The 18,833-nt window shown below is 38.8% G+C and overlaps 1 protein-coding gene across 1 annotated transcript in view; it reads left to right on the forward strand.

Annotated features, from left to right (window-relative positions):
* Position 1: 1 nt before the first annotated feature.
* The window catches only part of Ccny (cyclin Y), a 104,778-nt gene continuing 85,946 nt past the window's right edge, over positions 2-18,833 (forward strand). The window contains exon 1 of the mRNA XM_048450129.3: positions 2-305. Coding sequence (XP_048306086.1) covers positions 152-305 — 154 coding nt within the window. The 5' untranslated portion in view covers positions 2-151. The remainder of the gene's footprint in view (positions 306-18,833) is intronic.

Consider the following 18,833-nt stretch of genomic DNA (forward strand, 5'->3'; position numbering starts at 1 on the left):
CGCCTGCTTGTCGCCGCCGCCCATGGCGAGGCCCCGCCGCCGCCGTCGCTGCTGACCCGGGGCCGGCGCGGCTTCCGTCCTCCGCGGGGCGCGGGCGGCCTGCCTTTGCGACCGCGCCCGCGCCCCGGGGCTACCAGCCGGGCGCTCGACGATGGGGAACACAACCTCGTGCTGCGTGTCGTCCAGCCCCAAGCTCAGGAGGAATGCGCACTCGCGGCTGGAGTCCTACCGGCCCGACACGGACCTCAGCCGTGAGGACACGGGCTGCAACCTGCAGCACATCAGCGACCGGGAAAACATCGACGGTGAGCGGCGCCGCCTCCCCCTCCCCTCCCGAGCGCGGCTTGGAGTCTTGCGGATCCACTGTCCGGGGCTACTAGGCCCACAGGGAGCGTGGAAACTTTGCTAGCCAAAGACCTCCAGGCGTGTGGCATGCGTGTACAGGGGCGCGTCTGTATGCATGTGCGTGTGCTGCCTGCCAGGAGGTGACAGGGGAGGCCTCGGACCGGGTGCTTTTGGAATGTTGCCATAGTCGTTATGTTTGGGATGGCGGTGGTATTTGTCCTTTCAGGAAATTGTCACAATGGTGACAGTTTTACCTGGAGGTCTTTACCTGGAGTTGGCCTGCGTTCTATTCCACCCCTATTCCCTTGAAAACTAATTCAGGCCCAAGGGAGTATACTTGTGACTATAGATACAGAAATGTATACGTATGTATGGTAAGTGTACATACATCCCCCCACACACATAAATACCCTATGGAAATGGTTGCAGGGCTGAGGTAAAAGGTTCACCTCAGAATGTTGTTTTAAAAAATTATTACCAGGCAGCTGTGGGTTAAGTGATCTAGTTTTTGCTTGGGCTAGAATTACAGTCCTATGAATTTCAGATTCATCTGGGTGACTTGGATTGTATATTTTGAAAAAGTATATATATCTGGAAAAAGTTAGAGGAGTCATTACTACAACTAGTAATGTTTTATCTTAACTGATTTTGCAGTAGCCTTCTGAGTACTGTTTCCTCATCAAGCTCTCAGTCGTTTGTGTGATTCCCAACTCAAAAGATTAGAAGTTGGAAATATATCATTATATCTTAAAAAAAACCAAAAATCCTCACAGCGTTTATCTAGTTAAACTCACCTGAAATCTTTCTTATGAGAATGAATTAACAACTGGTATTGATTTATTCTTGTCGTCTTTGAAGAGTGGAATGTGCCTTATAATGTGAAAAGCTACGTTTAAATGCTAAAGAAAAGAATTTTGCTGTTGTTTTGTGTTAGGATGGCAGCTTTGTTAAATGAGTATCATAAGGATACTCACACAGTTTATAGTAAATTCTGGTACTACATGATTTTTCTAGTGTTATTTAAGATTTATTTTTATGTGAATGTGTGTGTCTGTGAGTGTGTTATTTGTGTGTGTCAGCTGAGATTAAGAGGAAGATGTTGTATCTCCTTGATCTGGAGTTACAGGTGGTTGTGAACTTAGGTGCTGGGAACCCTATCTCAGGTTTTCTGGATGAACAAGAAGCAGTCTTAATCAGAGTCATCTCTCAAGCGCTCTATGTGTGTCCATTAGCTTGATCTCTTTAGATGACTAACATTTACACATAATAAAGACATGTGGGAGAATATTTAAGTTAGAACTACTAAACACCACAGTAAAACTGTATTTTAAAGGAAGGAGTGAAGAAATGGATAAGTTCATTGTAGAAGGCTGGTACCAGTCCTGTACATGATTGACAAGTAAATACACATGGAAGACTTTAACACTAATTTTACAGGATTACATTAGGCCCTTTTCATGCAAGTAGGTAATGTACTTTGAGCTTATCCCCTCCATCTTTCACTGCCCTCACATTTCTCATACCTTCCTTTTTCCATTAATCTCCTTTATTCCCCAACAGCTTTGCTTCTACTTTCATACCATTTCACATGCAGCATTTATATATCAATTAAATCCGGGACCCATAAGTGAGAGAAATCATGCAGTATTTGCCCTTTTGAGACAGACTTAATTTGCTTTATATAATTATCTCCAGTTGTACCCATTTTACTTAGAATGACGTAATTTCATCTTCATGGCAGAATGAATACACTGTATGTAAGCCACATTCTCTTTTTCCATTTCTCAGTTGATGGACAGTGGTGCAGTAAACATTGATATGCAAGTATTTCTGTGTTTTTTTTTGTTGTTGTTATTGTTTTTAACTTTTAGACAATTACCCAGGTGTGGTATAGCTGAGTTATGAGGTATATTTTAGCTTTTTCAGCGATCTCCACACTGACTAACACATTCTGAACTCGTTTACATTCTCACCAGGACTGTATAAGTGTGTCCCTTTTGTCTGCATTCTCACCAGCATTTGTTATTTTTTGTTTTAAAAATACCATTCTAAATGAAGTGAGATAAAAATCTCATTTGTATTTCTTAATGGCTAGTGATGTTAAATATTTTATATAGTTTAAATATTCACTTATTCATTTAATTATCTATGAGGCAAAATCTCTCTATGTGGAACTTGGTGTATATATCAGGCTGGACTTGGTTAGTCTTGCAGAGATCCACCTGCTCCTGCTCCAAATGTTGGGATTAAAGGTGTGCTCTGTCATTCTGGGGTCCATACTTTGTTGCCAGTTTGTGACTAGGTAGTTTAGTTTTTTGATCACACTGGTGATCAGGTTTTTGAGTTCTTTGTGTATTCTAGATTTTAACCCTCTGTCAGATGCATAGTGGCAAAAATTTCTCCTATTCTGTAAGCTGTCTCTTCATGCAGTTATTTTCTTGAGTGTGCACAGATTTGTGTGTATTTGTTTCTTTTGCATTCATGAAAACTCATTTATCATTGTTGGCACTATTTCTTGAGAGCCTGTGCTACCTATGTTAGTACCTTAAATGTTTTTTCTGCTTTGTCCTTATTAGTTTTAGGGTTTCAGGTCTTACATTAAGGTCTTTGATCTGTTTAGAGTTGGGTTTTGTATATGGTGAGAGTCACTGTTCTAGTTTTATTCTTCCGTGTGTAGATAATTTGGCCAACAATATTTGTTGAGGAGGCTATTTGCTCAAATGTGCTTTTTTTCTGATTTTGTAAAAAAATTCTGTGGCTGTCTGGATTTATAACTGGGTCTCCTGTGCTGCCATTGATTTGTATCTGCTTTAGTACTATTATTATTATGATAGAGTCTTACCTTTGTAGCTCTGGCTGGGCTTAAGATTAGGCTGACCTCAAACTCACAGAGGTCTGCTTGCCTTTACCCTTGAGTGCTTGGATTAAAAGTGTGTACCAGTGATGTTTTTATTACCATGTCTCTGTTGTAGTGCAACTTGAAATCAGGTATGATAATTTCCAGCATTGTCTTTTTGCTCAAGATTGTTTTACTAATTGGTCTTTGGTGTTTCTCTGAATTTTCAGCCCCTGCTTCCCCCACCATTTGTAAAGAAGAATGGTGTCAAAATTTTGATGAGACTTGCATCCATTGTGTAGATTGTTTTTGATAGTATAGCTATTTTCATAATATATATTGTTCACATTATAAACATGGAATGGTTTTCCATCTTATAGTATCTTTGATTTATTTATTTAACATTTTAAAGTTTTCAATGTAGAAGTTTTTTTACTTCCTTGGCTAGCTTTATTACAAGGCTTTGGTTTGTTTTTGAGGTAATTGTGGATGGGATTATTTTTCTGATTTTTTTCTCAACATGTTCATTATTTGTATCTAGGAAAGCTACTAATTTTTGTATATTGAGTTTTGAGCCCTGTCTCTTTGCTGAAAGCATTTTTTATTAGCTCTAATAGTTTTCTGGTGGTCTTTAGGGTCTCTTATATATAGATTATATTATCCGTAAATAAAGTTACTCTGACTTCTTTTTTTCTCTGCTTCTATCTCTTTTATTTTCCTTTCATCATATTGTCTTACATAAAACTAAAGGCGTAATGTTGAATAAGGGTGGAGGTGGGACATCTTTGTCTTTTTCCTTCTTTTATTGGAAATGTTTTCAATTTCCCATTAGTATAATGTTAGGTATAGGTTTGTTATATGTGGCTTTTATTATGTTGATACTTTCTTTGTATTCCTAGTTTCTCCAGAACTTGAATTATGAAGGGTATTTTGTTGAAAGCCTTTTCTGCACCTACTAAGATAATCATGTGCTTTCTGTCTATGAACCAATTTGTGTGATGCATTGCATAAACCATTTTTTAAAATCATAAATGATATTTTTGATATGTTCTTAATTTCTGTTTGCAGAAATAATAAGGGTGTACACCAATATTTGGTAGAGGTTTTCTGTTTTAAATAAGAACAGAAACAACCCATAAAAAGAGAAAAACAGAAGACTGACATTTCAGAGAGCCAAGTTGAATATTATGGACTGTAGTAAAAGAAATGGAAATAAAGTGGTTGCAATCAGCTGTTTAGCACTAGGGCAATGTCTTAGCTTAGTGCTGTGATGAAACACCAAAACCCAAAGCAGCTTAGGAAGGAAAGGGTTCATTTGGCTTCCACATCCAGTCCATGGAGGGAAGCCGAGGTAGGAACTCAACCATGTGGGATCCTGGAGGCAGGAGCTGATTCAGAGGCCATGGAGGGGTGCTGCTTCCTGGCTTACTCCTCATGACTTGCCTAGCCTTCTTCCTGATAGAAAGCAGGCCCACCCACCAGTCCAGAGGTGGCCCCACCCACAATGAACTGCACCCTCCCATATCAGTCACTTGTTAAGGAATGCCAACAGGCTTGACTTATGGACACATTTTCTCAATTGAAGTTCTGTCCTCTTAGATGACACTAGCTTGTATCAAGTTGATATAAAAAAACAGCTGGTGCAGCATGGGCTTACAGAATTTTGCCAATGTAGAATGAGGTGGTACAGTGTGTTCTCTCATTTGAAAGATATCTAAGTTTCATTTGTTAGGCATTTTTTAGAAAAATCTTTGGAAGACTACAAACTTGCTCTGCACATTTAGGGTAATTTAGAGCAAAGAGCTGTTAGTAAGCTTTCTAATGGAGGCTGTAGTGTAGTAGCCTCTAGTCCATTTTCTATGACCATGCTAGTTTAAACATGTATACTAATTTGTTGTTTAAATAGTATTCTGTCTCCCAGATTCGACAGATACATCTAGGATTTATCTAACCAGAAGTCTTTAGAATTGGTATCATTTAGAGCAGAAATGTAGGCCTATTCATTAGTATGAATAGGTTTATTTAAAGGTTGCAGCTGGACTGACTGACAGTACAGCCTGCTGTTTTAGGGTTATTTTGGTAGCGAATCACATAATAGCAACAGATTTAAGGAAAGTGTGTATAGATACACTTGTGAGTATCTATGTCTGACTATCTCAATTTCTCTGCTACAGTTGGTTTTTGGTGTCTTTGAGTTCCATATGTATATTTAACTGCTGACTACAAATACTTGTAAACACTTGTGTGTGTACTGAATACATGTAAACTTGTTTTGTATTTGCTCTCTGCACAGGCTAATAACTATTTAAAGAGCAGTTACGTTCAGTATTGTTAGTAATCTAGAGAGGATCTGGGTGTATAAAAGATGTGGGGCAGGTGTGTGGAAACACTTGGCTGTTTTCTAGGAGAGACTTGACTCAGACTCTAGTATCTAATAGGATTCTGGAACAGGCACCTGCAGTTACTGAGGGAAAGCTGTATATTGTTAAATTATTAGTAAGTTTAAAAAAATTGCATCTCAAGTGTGCCATCACTGTCTTATATTTTGAAAACTGTCCTTGGCAACTACGGGTATTGAAGGTTATAGTTTGTTTATGACTCTTCCCGAATATCTGAGTTTCTCTAAATGGCAGGTATATGCATTTTTCTACTACACCACAAACATAGAAATGACCAGCATTTGTTCCTGCTCCCATTTAAAGAAACTTGCTAGCCCTTTTTTACTAGTGTTAGATTATTTGTGGTTTTGAAAGTTGTGGTTGGTTTAACCCACTCCCACTCCCTAAGAGTTACTTTTCATGAAGTCACTGAGATGTCTAGAATCAAGACTTATCACTCATACTCCTGTACCTAACACTGCTCAGAGTGTAAATGTTAGGGTGGATACAGTCTTAACGGTTATAAAGGTGAATAGGAAAAGATACAGGAGATGAGGAAGGATGGAGAATGCTGGTAAAGAACACATGGGCCATGGCAGGATATAAAGCTGTTTTTCTAGTTTTAACTGTCTTGAATCCTCTCCACATACAAACACACACACACATGCACACACTTGTAGTGGATAAGTATATAAAAATTAATTCATAGTACACATATAAAATGTAAAGCAAAGCTCCACAGCTTCAGAATAGCTACTGTAACTATATAGAATTTCTTTGAAATATATGAACTTTGGATCTGGGTAAGCACTTGCTTGAGTGGCTGCATTTATCTAGCTAGCTCCCTGATATCTTTCTGCCTGCTTTTCTTTCTTTCCTTCCTTCCTTCCTTCCTTCCTTTCTTTCTTTCTTTCTTTCTTTCTTTCTTTCTTTCTTTCTTTCTTCAGTAAGTTCTTCACAATAAAGTGGTTTTTTATAAAAATAAAATGAACGGGCAGTGGTGGCGCATACCTTTAATCCCAGCACTCGGGAGGCAGAGGCAGGTGGATCTCTATGAATTCGAGGCCAGTCTGGTCTACAAGAGCTAGTTCCAGGACAGGCCCTAAAGCTACAGAGAAACCCTATCTCGAAAAACAAAAAAACAAAACAGAAAAGAAAACCTAGAGGAGCTGAAGAGATGGCTCGGTGGTTAAGAACATTGCCTGCTTTTCCCAAGGTCCTGAGTTCAATTCCCAGCAACCACATGGTGGCTCACAACCATCTCAAATGAGGTCTGGTGCACTCTTCTGGCCTGCAGGCATACACGCAGAAAGAATATTGTATACATAATAAATAAATAAATATAAAAAAGAAAGAAAACCTAGATATTTGTATTTCAGAATATTGTGAAGCATTGAGTTTGTTTTGAAATTGTTAAACTATAGGAAAGCAAAAACTTACTTGTTTTCATAGTGAAGATCAATTAAATGACTTCTGCATGAAAGTGAAAGATCTTTGTAAGCTGAAAAATGTACTAAATTAACAATAGTTACTTTTTATTTCACATTATATACAGTTGTACACAGCAATCTTACAATCTGTTCTTTAAGAACTATTATTTAAAAGAAAGTCAATATAAAATATTTAAGTTTTGCTTAAAACCAGAAAGGCAGTAAAGTCAGTAAAGATTAAAATGATGCTAAAGTGGTTAATAAACTGAAAGTGCTTGTGAGTGTGCCATTATGAACATGACACCATTATCTTACTTTTCTTGTGTTAACTGTAAAATGTGCTCCAAGAGCTACAACCAGCTGTTCTAACTGTCCCTAGGAAGAGGACTTTGAAACCCAGAACCAAAGCCTGCTTTGGCTATGTGACGGGTGACAGGGAAAGAGTCACAGCACCGTTCATCTGCCTGTAGCAGGCTGAGGAGCTCACCAAATCTTTTAGTGCCTTCAACTTAGGCTAAACAGGAATTTGTGAAAGAATTTTAGGACTAGCCAAGAAGCAGGATAGAGGTCTTATTAAAGGTATTTTATAACATTTAAGCATGAGGATTAAGAAAAAGATGCACATAGAAAGTGAAGAGCATAGGGTGGGCTTTTAAAAGAATAGTCAAATTTCACCGTCTTTACAATAGTTATGTATAGGACTTTGGTGGTTTTGAGATTATGACCTTCAAGGAATGGCTAAGGAATCTAAGTGATTCCTTGGGTTTTGTTGAGGGTACTTGACAGGACTAGGTAAATCTGTAGATGCAGCTATGCAGGAATTTAGGATGTCTTCACTAGAAACAAAGGTCTGTAGTCCTATTTGAACTGTCCCCCGGGTGGGGCGTGGGGGGCGGGGGGGGGGGGGGAAGAGGGGGGGGAGAGAAGCTGTACTCAAGGTCATATACTGTCAAGCCGTCAGTCTGGGTTATTGCTATTTTAATGTTAAATTAAGTGTTAATTTATTATATATTAAAATATCTGTATACAAAAGAGTTAATCCCAGGTTAGCAGCAAATGTAAATTTGGTAAAATTCTTGCTACTCAGATGACAAGAGGTTTGAACTGTGAGGCACTTCTTTAACTTCCAATGCCCCCATAATTTAATTTCCCATGTCCTTTTGTTATGCCTCAGATAGAACTGGTTAGGGTGAGGTGAAAGGCAGCTGTATGATTTCTGAATGGGAAACTATCTGGCTTTGGAGTTGGACATAAAAATACCCCTCTTATTTTTTCTAATGTCCCAGTGTGATGCACAATGTAGTCAGCAGGCTTGAAAAATTTTCCCAGGTACCTACAAGCGGTGTAGTCCTCCTAGGCTCACTGTGCTATCACAGCCTGTTCAGTTAGATAGAAGCTGAAACCAGGGTTTTATTTTGAGAAAATTATTCTTTAGATAATGGGGTTTTGAGGTGTGTATAAATATTCTGTGTGTTAAATGTTTGCTGTCCTTGGAGGTGAGCATTGGGTGTAAAGAGAAGTTCTATCAGTATTGATCAGGTTGTTAGGGATCTTCTAATATTTCTTTTAGGAATGAGTCTGACTAGGTCCACAGTTTATAAAGCTCAGAAAATAAACTACCCTTTCTCAGCTCCCTAAACCACTTGTATCTGTTGCTGTTGTTCTTTCCCTTTGGAGAAAAGAGGCATGCCATGACAAAACCTGAGCAGTGTGTTGGTCTGACAACTCACAAATGGACAGATTCTTGCCCTCACAAGATTCTGCCTGTTAAGTATCTCAGTAGCTTTGACAAGCAAAACCTATCGTTTCAGGACTTGGCTAGCTGCAAACCAGCAGCCGCTGCCGTACCAGAGGCAGCCTTTTCAATACAGACAAAAACCTTGTACACTTTTTTTTCACCTTTATCAGAATGTTGACATTCTATGTATTAGTCTTGACTTTGTAATGGCATTTCTTTAAAAGAAAAATCAACTCAGGTTTTGGTGTAAAAGTGAATTGTGTAAAGGACTTATAAAAACACTGCAGTTATGACAGTGCCTCTGGACTAGGTGGCTGATGGTCTGTGTTTGTACTACTATTACAGAAGATCTCAATGTGGTTTTATTGCTTTACAGACTGTAAACTAGGAGATGTTATTGTTTTGCTTCTCAATCATTACTTGATGATCTTTGTCCCCCTCATCCCCCCTGGATGACAGACAAGTTCCATGCTTAGGAGAGAGGTGCTAGCATCCTGAGATGTGGGGTTACACAGCTGGCTCCTAATACCTAGGCAAATACAGCTGGGTTACACTGAAGATAATTGTTAGCTACAGTTATATCCATGCCAGTTTGCTTTGTGAGCCTTGCAGCAGTCTTTGCTGGGTGGTGAAATGCAAGTTACTTCTGTTTTACACTCTTCTGATACAGACCTTACTGAAGGGTGAACAGGACATGGCTCTACATGGGAGTTTATATACTGGCAGATATTTGCACATGTCTTAATGCTGGATGCAGAAGAAATGTCTTAAGCAAGTGTTTTACTGTTGTTGGGTACTTCTACTCTTGACAGATGAAAAGGGACAAATCGTTAAAGATGTGTTGTGAACTCCTCCAGACTTATTTGTGGTTTTATTTGTTTGTTTGAGAAAGGGATCTGTCTGCATAACCCAGGCTGTCCTGAATTCCTATTTGCCTTCCTATTTTAAAAAAGTAAAATGTTTTTTATTAATTCTTTGAGAATTTCTTTAAATGCATTTTGACAGGGCAATGGTGGCACATGATTTTAATCACAGCACTTGGGAGGCAGAGGTAAGTGGATCTGAGTTTGAGACCAGCCTGATCTACAGAGTGGGTTCTAGAACAGCTGAGGCTACATAGAGAAACCCTGTCTCGGGAAAAAAAATACATTTTGCTCATATTCACCTTCTTCCATCTCCTCCTACATCCCCTATTCTATCCACCTAACCTCATCCTCTCCCTCCACCTCTCTTTACTCTGGAGCACCAGTCTCCAAGGGGTTATATAGTTAAAGAAAACTGACTCCCCTCCCAGCAGCTGTCAAATGCTAATAGCTTCTCAGCTATCATGGAAGGTCATGCCCACCTTCTACTCTCCATGTTGGAATTTTGTCTGACATGAGCTTGAACATGTCTTATGCTACAGGCTGTCACAAACAGTGGGAATTCATATTACTCAAATGTGCTGTTGCCCTGTTGTATTTGGAAAACACCGTCCAATCATCTGCCACCTCTGACTTGTACTTCAATCTTTCTGCCCCCTCTTTGACAAAGATGCCTGAGTTTTGGAAGGAGAGAGTGTGATCTGATGTCCCAGTTAGGCCTGAGAGCCTGACAGGCTCATATTCTCTGTACATTGACCTGTTGTGGGTCTCTGTTAATCACCACTTACTGTAAAATGAAGCTTCTCTGATGGGAGTTGAGAGATACACTAATCTATTGGCATAACAATAATTACTAAGGAGATGATTTAACACTTGTCCGTTTAGCAGAATAATAGTAGAAGATTTCTTTCCTATGGCCTATGACCTCTCTCCAGGTTATTTCTGAAAACAATGCCAGGTATGGGCTTCAACTTGCAGGATGAACCTTAAATTCAATCAGGAACTCCCATAACATTTGTACAGCTATTGCACCAGTAGACATTTTACTAATCCAGTCATTATTGTAGTTGGGTAAGATCAGAGATTGCTTTTTCCTCCAGTAATGGGCTTGTTTACATTGCAGCAATCTAAAAGCTAGCCAGTTGGGGCAAAACTACAAGGTCAGCACCATCTTGTTGTCTTATAGTCAAATTTTGGAGGGTAACTAAGAGCAAGGGCAATAGCCTGTAGTGTTTGGGAGTCTAGGACAGCACTGGCCAACAGTTCAAGTGTCTTTCCTGGTACCTGACTTTTTATTTGCCAACATGAAGTATCTAGTTGGTATTGCTGTCGCTGTTATAAGGTGACTCCATTTAAACTCTATATACATGTGTATTTTAGGACATTCCTACAGTAGTTGGTTTCCATATTTGCTGCCATTTAATCCTCTACCCCGTTGTTCCCCAGTTCATTATTCCTTTTTTCCCTTGATATCATTACATTCTATATTCCCTTCTTTGAAAGAGTTCCTCATCCCCCATAGCCTCTTACTAGTTCCTTAACTATTCCAAATGAAGCATATATATTTAAGATTCAAAGACAACAACCACGTGAGAGAAAACATTCAGTGATTGTCTTTTCTGGGTCTGGGTTACCTGTACTCATAATGATTGTTTCTAGTTCTATACATATACCTGCAAATTTCATAATTTCATTTCCTTAACTGATAAGCAATATCCCGTTGTACACATGTACTACATTTTTATTTTTCATTCATCAGTTAATGGACATCTTAGGCTGTCTGTGTACCCTGGCTACTCTGATTAGAGCAACAATCAACATGGATGAGCAGGTATCTCTATAGTAGGATAAAGAGTCCTTTGGGTATATTCCAATGAAAGATGTAGTTGAACCATAAGGTTATGTGTATTTCTAGCTTTTTGAGGAACTTCCACACCAATTTCCATAGTGACTGCAGCAGTTTGCATCCTCACTAAATAACTTCCCCTTTCCCTGAATTCTCACCAATGTCTGCTGCCAAATGTCTTTTATCTTGGCCATTCTGACTGGAGTAAGATGAAATCTCAATATAGTATTGATTTGCATTTCCCTGTTGGCTAAGGATGGTGAACATTAAAACAAAAATATTTGTCAGCCATTTGTATTTCACCTTTTATGAAATACAGTTTCACTCCGAGTTTGGTTCCAGGATCTCATTATGTATCCCTGACTGACTTGAAGTACACAGACATCTTTACAACTCTACACCCAAATGCTGGGATGAGAGGCTTTTGTCACCATGCCCAACTGTGCTTCAGTTTTAAATTGGATTGTTTGCTTTCTTGATGTTTAGGTTTTTTGAGTTCTTGTATATTCTGGACACTAATCCTTTGTTGAAAGTGTAGTGAGTCATTTTGGCATTGCAGCTAAAAAACCAGTTGGATCCTACTGCTTCCATTTCTGCAAAGGTCAACAACTCTAGTTTAATTGGAGTGGGTTATACTCAGACTCTGAGGCCTGGTGTGAAGCTTACATTGTCTGCTCTGGTAGATGGGAGGAGCTTTAATGCTGAAGGCTACAAACTTGGGCTTGCCTTGGAATTGGAGGCTTTAATCCAGTTGAAAGAAACCTCTGGGAACGGATATCAGAAGATTTGGCCTTAATATATTTCCATGTGACCAGCAGTCTCCTCCCCTTCCCCCCAGAAGGTGATCAAATCAAAGGATGATTAAACAAGAGTTGTATTTTAAATATTTAGATAGTTTCCTGTTGGCTGGTTTCTAGTTGGATGGTTACCTGGTTGTCAGTGCTGCCGTTGTGCAGTCACCATACCTTATTTAAATGTATTTAACAGTTAAATGTGCTACCCACCAGTGATGAAATAGACGTTTGTGGAAACCAGGCCATGGTGTGCATGTTTGTTTTATGTTCTTTTAACATTGACTATTGTACTGAACGTGATGGATCAGTGGATGTTTTAAGATAAGGTAAAAGATTTTTCTTTTGTTATAGTCAACCATCATTAGAATTACTTTGGTAATCCCCAAACATGATACATTATGAATAAAACAAGTGTACATAACTTAAAAAAAAAAAGGAAGGAAGGAAAGAAAGTGAAGATTTTCTCACTCTGTAGGCTATCTTTGTACTTGGTTGATGGTGACTACTGTACAGAAACTTTTCAATTTTATATGGTCTCATTTGTTAATTATTGATCTTAATGCCTGTCCTGTTCAGAAAACCCTTTTTTGTTGTTTATAAGTTGAAGTGTATTTTGTCCCTTCTCTTCTGTTGGCTTTAGGGAACCAGGTCTTATGTTGAAGCCCTTTATCCATTTGCAGCTGAGTTTTGTGCAGGTTGAAAGATAAGAATCTAGTGTAATTTTTTTTTTTACATATAGCCATCTAGTTTGACCAGTACCATTTGTTGAAGAAACTATTTTCTCCAGTGTATTTTTGGCCTTTTTGTTAAAAATCTGGTCACCATAGGTATGTAGACTTAAATCTGGGTCTTTAACACCACTTCATTGATTAGTGTATCTTTGTTTTTATTACTATAGCTCTTAAAATGAAGAATTTTGATAATTCAACAGTGTTTTTATTGTTCAGAATTATTTTGACTATTTTGGTATTTTTGTATTTCTTTATAAAATTTAAAACTTTTGTTTCATTTTCTGTAAAGAATTGCATTGAAATTTTTATGGGGATTGCGTTGAATCTGTGAACAACTTTTGTTCAGGTGGTCTTTTTCACAGTATTAATACTACCAATTCATAAGCACAGGACTGACTTTCCCTTTTTGACAGTATGGCCTTTTCTTCCTGAGTGCTGAAATATCAGTCAATGGCCGCTTTCCCTGGCCTTAACTTAAAAAAAAAATTATTGTTGTTGTACTGGGGATGGAAACCAGGGCCTTGTGCATACTGGGCAAGTGCTTTACCATTGAACCAAACCCTTAACCCTTGAGAAATTTAACATTAATTGCAGAATTAGTGTATAGTTACTGGGTAGAGTAAGAAATCTACTTTTTTGCCTTTGAAGGAAAAATTTCCCTCCAGTTTTATTATCTTTTCCTTAAGTTACAGGATTTCAAGATTGTAAATTTAAGAATTTTAATTCATTACTGCTATTTTATCTGATTTTCTGATTTATGAAAATCATTATCTTATTTTATAATAGATTTTAATTTATCTGGTTCTTTTTTTTAAGGCAAGAGTTTTACTCTTGTTATTCTGGCTAGATTAGAACTCAGTATGTGGTCTGAGCTCATCTGGGACTCTGAGCTCTCCTCCCTCAGTAGCCCAAGTGCTAAGGTTGTAGGCATGTGCCATTGTTCAGCTTCTGAGGTCTAAGTTGAGAAAGGAGCTGCTGTCCTTTGTGAATGGAATCCTTTCCATTCGCTGTATAATTCCTTGTTGGTTTATAAAGTAATTTTATTTACAGCCTTTATTTCTTCATGGATATGTGCTGAATTATTGTGTAGAATTTGAAAAACCATTGGTAAAGAGTTTGTAAATTACTTTATAGCATTACAGTTTTTCTTCTCATTTCTAGAAGCCCAGATTGATTTTGCTGAGTGGACACATCATTCTTTATCTTTTCATTTCAATTATACTGTGGGTTTTGAAGAAAACCTAGTAAAACTGGTACAGTTGGTTTTCTATATCTGTGGGTTTTGCATACATGGATTCAATCAGCTGTTCATCAGAAATCTTGGGAAAAATTGCATCCTTGCTGACATTCCCTGAATGGTACAGTGTGTTTACTGTTTACACTGTTTTAAGTGTTGCAGGAGACCTAGGCGTGATTTACTGTGCAGGAAGTTGTGTATACCTTTATGCAACACTATCCCATTAAAAAGAGCGTGAACACCTATTGATTTTCTATCCAGAAAGAGGTCTGGAGTATTTACTACAAGGGGACAAATTTCAGGGTGTTCTTTGCTTCTATGGAACATTGTTGTGTCTGACAGGTAGTCTGTCTTGGTCACTTTTGTGTGCTTTCCAAGCACCTGTAGCTCCTGTAGAAGAATTTGTCTTGCCATCTCTTGTCATGAATCAGTGAGCAGCCTTTGTGTGCTGGAGGGGACAAATGGGTGAAGGAGATGTGGAGGAGTTGCGCCAGCATTATGGGTGGGATTTGATAAGTCAAGGAGGCAAGCAAGGACACACACACACACATTGTACATACCTAGCAAGACCCTGGGATGTAGGAAATAGCTAGCAGTGGGTAGGGTGCTTTTGTTCTTGATGATGCATGTTGACCAAGAGTGACTTAGGCTTGATGACAAGTGAGGCAGAGTTTTCAGAGCCAGTGGGATGATTACTTGGGGAGAGGCCTTTTGGAGCCTCTGACATTAAGCCAGGACAAGATTAGAAAGTCTTACAAGACTAATTTTTTTTAAGATTTATTTATTTATTTATTTATTAAGTATACAGTGGTCTGCCTGCATATGTTCCTGCAGGCCAGAAGAGGGCAGCATATTTCATTACAGATGGTTGTGAGCCACCATGTGGTTGCTGGGAATTGAACTCAGGACCTTTGGAAGTTCAGCCAGTGCTCTTGACCTCTGAGCCATCTCTCCAGCCCTTACAAGACTAATATTATAAAATATTACCAGACTTATATTCTGAGATGAACAATTTTGAGGAGTGTAAAGTGAATCTTTGGATAATTAAACTCTATGTTTGGAATAATACAGCATCATGATGATACTAAAAGGACAAGAGGGGATTGTAGAAATGGAAGGGATGCATGTAGTGATGTTTTATTTATGCTTTAGTAAATAAAGTTTGCCTGATTATCAGAAGGGCAAAGTTAAGCCACTAGAGGTCAGGTAGTGGTGGCACAAACCTTTAATCATAGAATTTGCGAGACAGGCAGATGGATTTCTGTGAGTTCAAGACCACCCTGGGCTACATAAGATCAGTGCAGAAACAAATCCAAGTGGTGATGTCTCACACCTTTAATCCCAGTTACAAGAGAGTCATACACCCTTATTCCCAGCACTAGAGGGAATATAAAATGGGAGGAGAGAGAGGCTTAGTTTGCTTAGTCTGTGGTTGTCCAGCCTTGGGAGAGGTGGGACTTCTCTAGTGACTTGATTGCTTTGCTTTTCTTGTTTTCAGGTCAAACCCCAATATCTATCTCTGGTTTTTAATTAATCATGCTACATTTGGATCCTGAGATTAAGAGTCTTGTGCTCTACTGGCTGAGTTTGAAAATGAGAAGAGTCTGTAGATGAATGAGCTTGGGAGACAGCAGCTGTCTTTGGTTTGTTCAGGCTTGTAGGTAGCTTAATGCAGCCTTATCCTTGGTTACTCCCATCCCTGAATTCCCCACTAAGATGTGCTCTACCTGTAACTGCTCTTCACTTTGGACTGGAATGTTGACCATCAAAACATTGATTGATTTCTCTTTACTGGGTATTTGGTTTTGGTTTTAGCATGGTTTAGAACATGGTGTTTAAAACTTTTATGTCCACTAGAGAAGGATATGATATTGACTATATACTTTTTAGTATTCTACTTCTGAAATTAATTTTAGTAAGTGCATTTCTGCCTTGATAGCAGAAGTTAGATCACTAGGGGCAGGCTTTGAGGTGTCATTTTATTTGGTGGTTCTGTGCCTTTCTCTAGTTTTTGGTTTCCTGTCAATGCCTGTAACCAGTAGCCTTAGATTCTCACTGCCATAGCTCTGATATGATGGACTGTATCCATTAACCAGGAGCCAGAATCAATTTTTCCTCCTGTAAGTTGTTATTGTCAGGTACTCTGACAATAAAAAGTATCCCAAGCACATAGAGGGGTGTTTGAGGGTAAGCCCTTCAGAGCACATCTGGTTTATTTTTTATCTTCTTTTTATTTTCCAACATGATCTGGAGTATTGTTTTTGAGTGAACATGAAGTATAAGTGATCCTAGCTCCTTGAATAAAAGGTCTGTCTAGTCTATCTCAAGTGAAGTGTGTTCTTTAGCTCTTTCATGTGGTTTTCAAATGCAGATAATCAAGAAGGTTGTACAAGATGAAAATATGACATTTTATGCTGCAGATATAATGTATGCTTAGCATATTTCAGGAACTGGGAAACATGGGATATTATGGGATGTTTTAAGTTCTTATTTTAAACGTAGGACACCATTGGGACAAGATTAATAACAAGTGCTTCTCAACTTCCTGTGTTCATCAGAGTTTTAGAGGACTAGAGCCTATAAGACATTTATTAAAAGAGGATGTATTGATTTGGCTTCTGTGATCCAGGCTGGTAGTTTAACAGTGACTATCTTTACAATACCATTCCATTATTCTAACAACTAGCTGTTTCCAGGTGTTGGGGAGCATGGTGAGCCCATTGCTACACTTCTCTAGTTATGAAGTGAGTTCCTTGTTCAGAAGCAATGTGTGGAGTATCCTGACAGTGGATAAGACATTGTGTAAGTCCATGGATAGTAGTTTTTGCAGAAATGTTATATGCATAACCAGAAAAAGTATTCATTCCAGTAGGGACAAAGCCTTGCCTTTTTCACAGTGGAAGTGGTCCAGTGGAATCAATTTGCCTCCAGGTTTTGGCTGATCACTCTGGAGAATGGTGTCTTGGTGGGCTCAGCATCAGCTTCTGTGGCTGGGAGATCGGCACTCACAGCAGCTATAGTGGATCAGTCTTCTTAAATAGAAATCCATGCTGTCAAGCCCATGCCTATAACTGTCACCATCAGCGCTTGTCATGGGCCCACCAGTATTGACGAGATAGCCAGAAAAAGAGGATATTATCCACAAATGGAGCATTCTGTTTGTTCAACTACAAGTTACCTTTTGATGATGATAATATACATGAAGCATAACTGTCTTCATGTCCTTTGTCCACTTGGACCTACCCACATAGCTCTTCCCAAATATCTTTCTCGTCAGTTTTGCAATTATTCTTCTATGTTCCTGACCATTTGGTCAGATCGTTGGCTTTAGCCCATCATTCATTATATAATCACATATCTAGGCCTTTTCTTTTCAAAACAAAAAGTATAAAACCATACACATTGCCTGAAGTTCTGCCCACTATGAAGATTTCCTTCATCCAGCGTTCTTGAGCGTTACCTCAAAAAGGGACTAAAGCTGTGGCTGTCCACTACTGGGTGGTACCTGTATATGTCATGCCATTTATAAACCAGGCCCTAGTTTGTTTTTGTTTTTTGATCCCCTTCCCTTCTCCCCAGTCAGCAGATAATCATAGGGCATACCCTATAAGGATATGGGTTCATGCTTGGGGACAGAAACCACTGTAACAGGAGTAGGAACCATAAACTTTAGGGCAACTTCTTCATTTAACTTGTTTGTACCCTCAGGACCTGCTTGGGCCAATTTTGTTTATGTCACTTCCATTTGGTGATGGATTTTTGCTGTGTATGCCGAACTTTATGACTCAGTGAGTCAGATAATGCCAAGTTCATGATGAGTAGCTCAGGTCATATGGTAATTCGGTGGCCCATTGTCAAACATTCTGTTTCCACTAAAACCCAATAGCAAGTCAAAAGCTGTTTTTATGAGAGAGAATAGTTGTTGCAGATGATAATAGAGGCTTGCTCCACAATTTCTGTGATTCACTTATGGGGGTGCTGCTAAAGACTCCAAGCACGACCACTGTCTGTTGCTGACATCTCATGTTTTTAGGGTCTGCTGGATCATATTGCCCAACTGGTAGAGCAGCCGGAACCTGTTGAAGAACCTTCTCCAGTTCTGGATCCCACAGAAAATACCAGTTTTTGAGCCACCTAGTATATGGGGCAGAGTAACACTCTGAAGTGAGGAATCTGCTACCTCTAAAATCCATATAGGCTCACCAAACACTGTGCTTCTTGTTTTTGTTGGTAGGAGAATCTGGGTGTAATAAGTTTTTTATTTTGTTTTGTTTTGCTTTTTATTTATTTATTTAGCCTTAGGAATATTTCTTTATGCTCTGTGGGCTCCACCAAATTCTTAGAAATTTCACTGAAATAAGAAAACTGTTAATTTTGGTTGGATTTGTTTTCCATCTGCTTTATTGTGAAGTCTAGGGTAGTTTCAACTCTACTTGGTCCACTTACATAATGTTAATATAGATATAATGGACAAGTACAATATTTGGGAAAAGACAGACTATCAAGAGCCCAGGACTGGAAAATTAACATACATTTGAGATAGAATGGTAGGGATACACTACTGGCCTTGCAAGCTGAAATCAGATTGCTTCTGGTGATCCTTATGAACAGGTATAGAGAAAAAAAAACCATTTA

The sequence above is a fragment of the Myodes glareolus genome, chromosome 22 (assembly GCF_982192425.1).
Source record: "Myodes glareolus chromosome 22, mMyoGla1.1, whole genome shotgun sequence".
In the NCBI taxonomy this organism is placed as follows: domain Eukaryota; kingdom Metazoa; phylum Chordata; class Mammalia; order Rodentia; family Cricetidae; genus Myodes; species Myodes glareolus.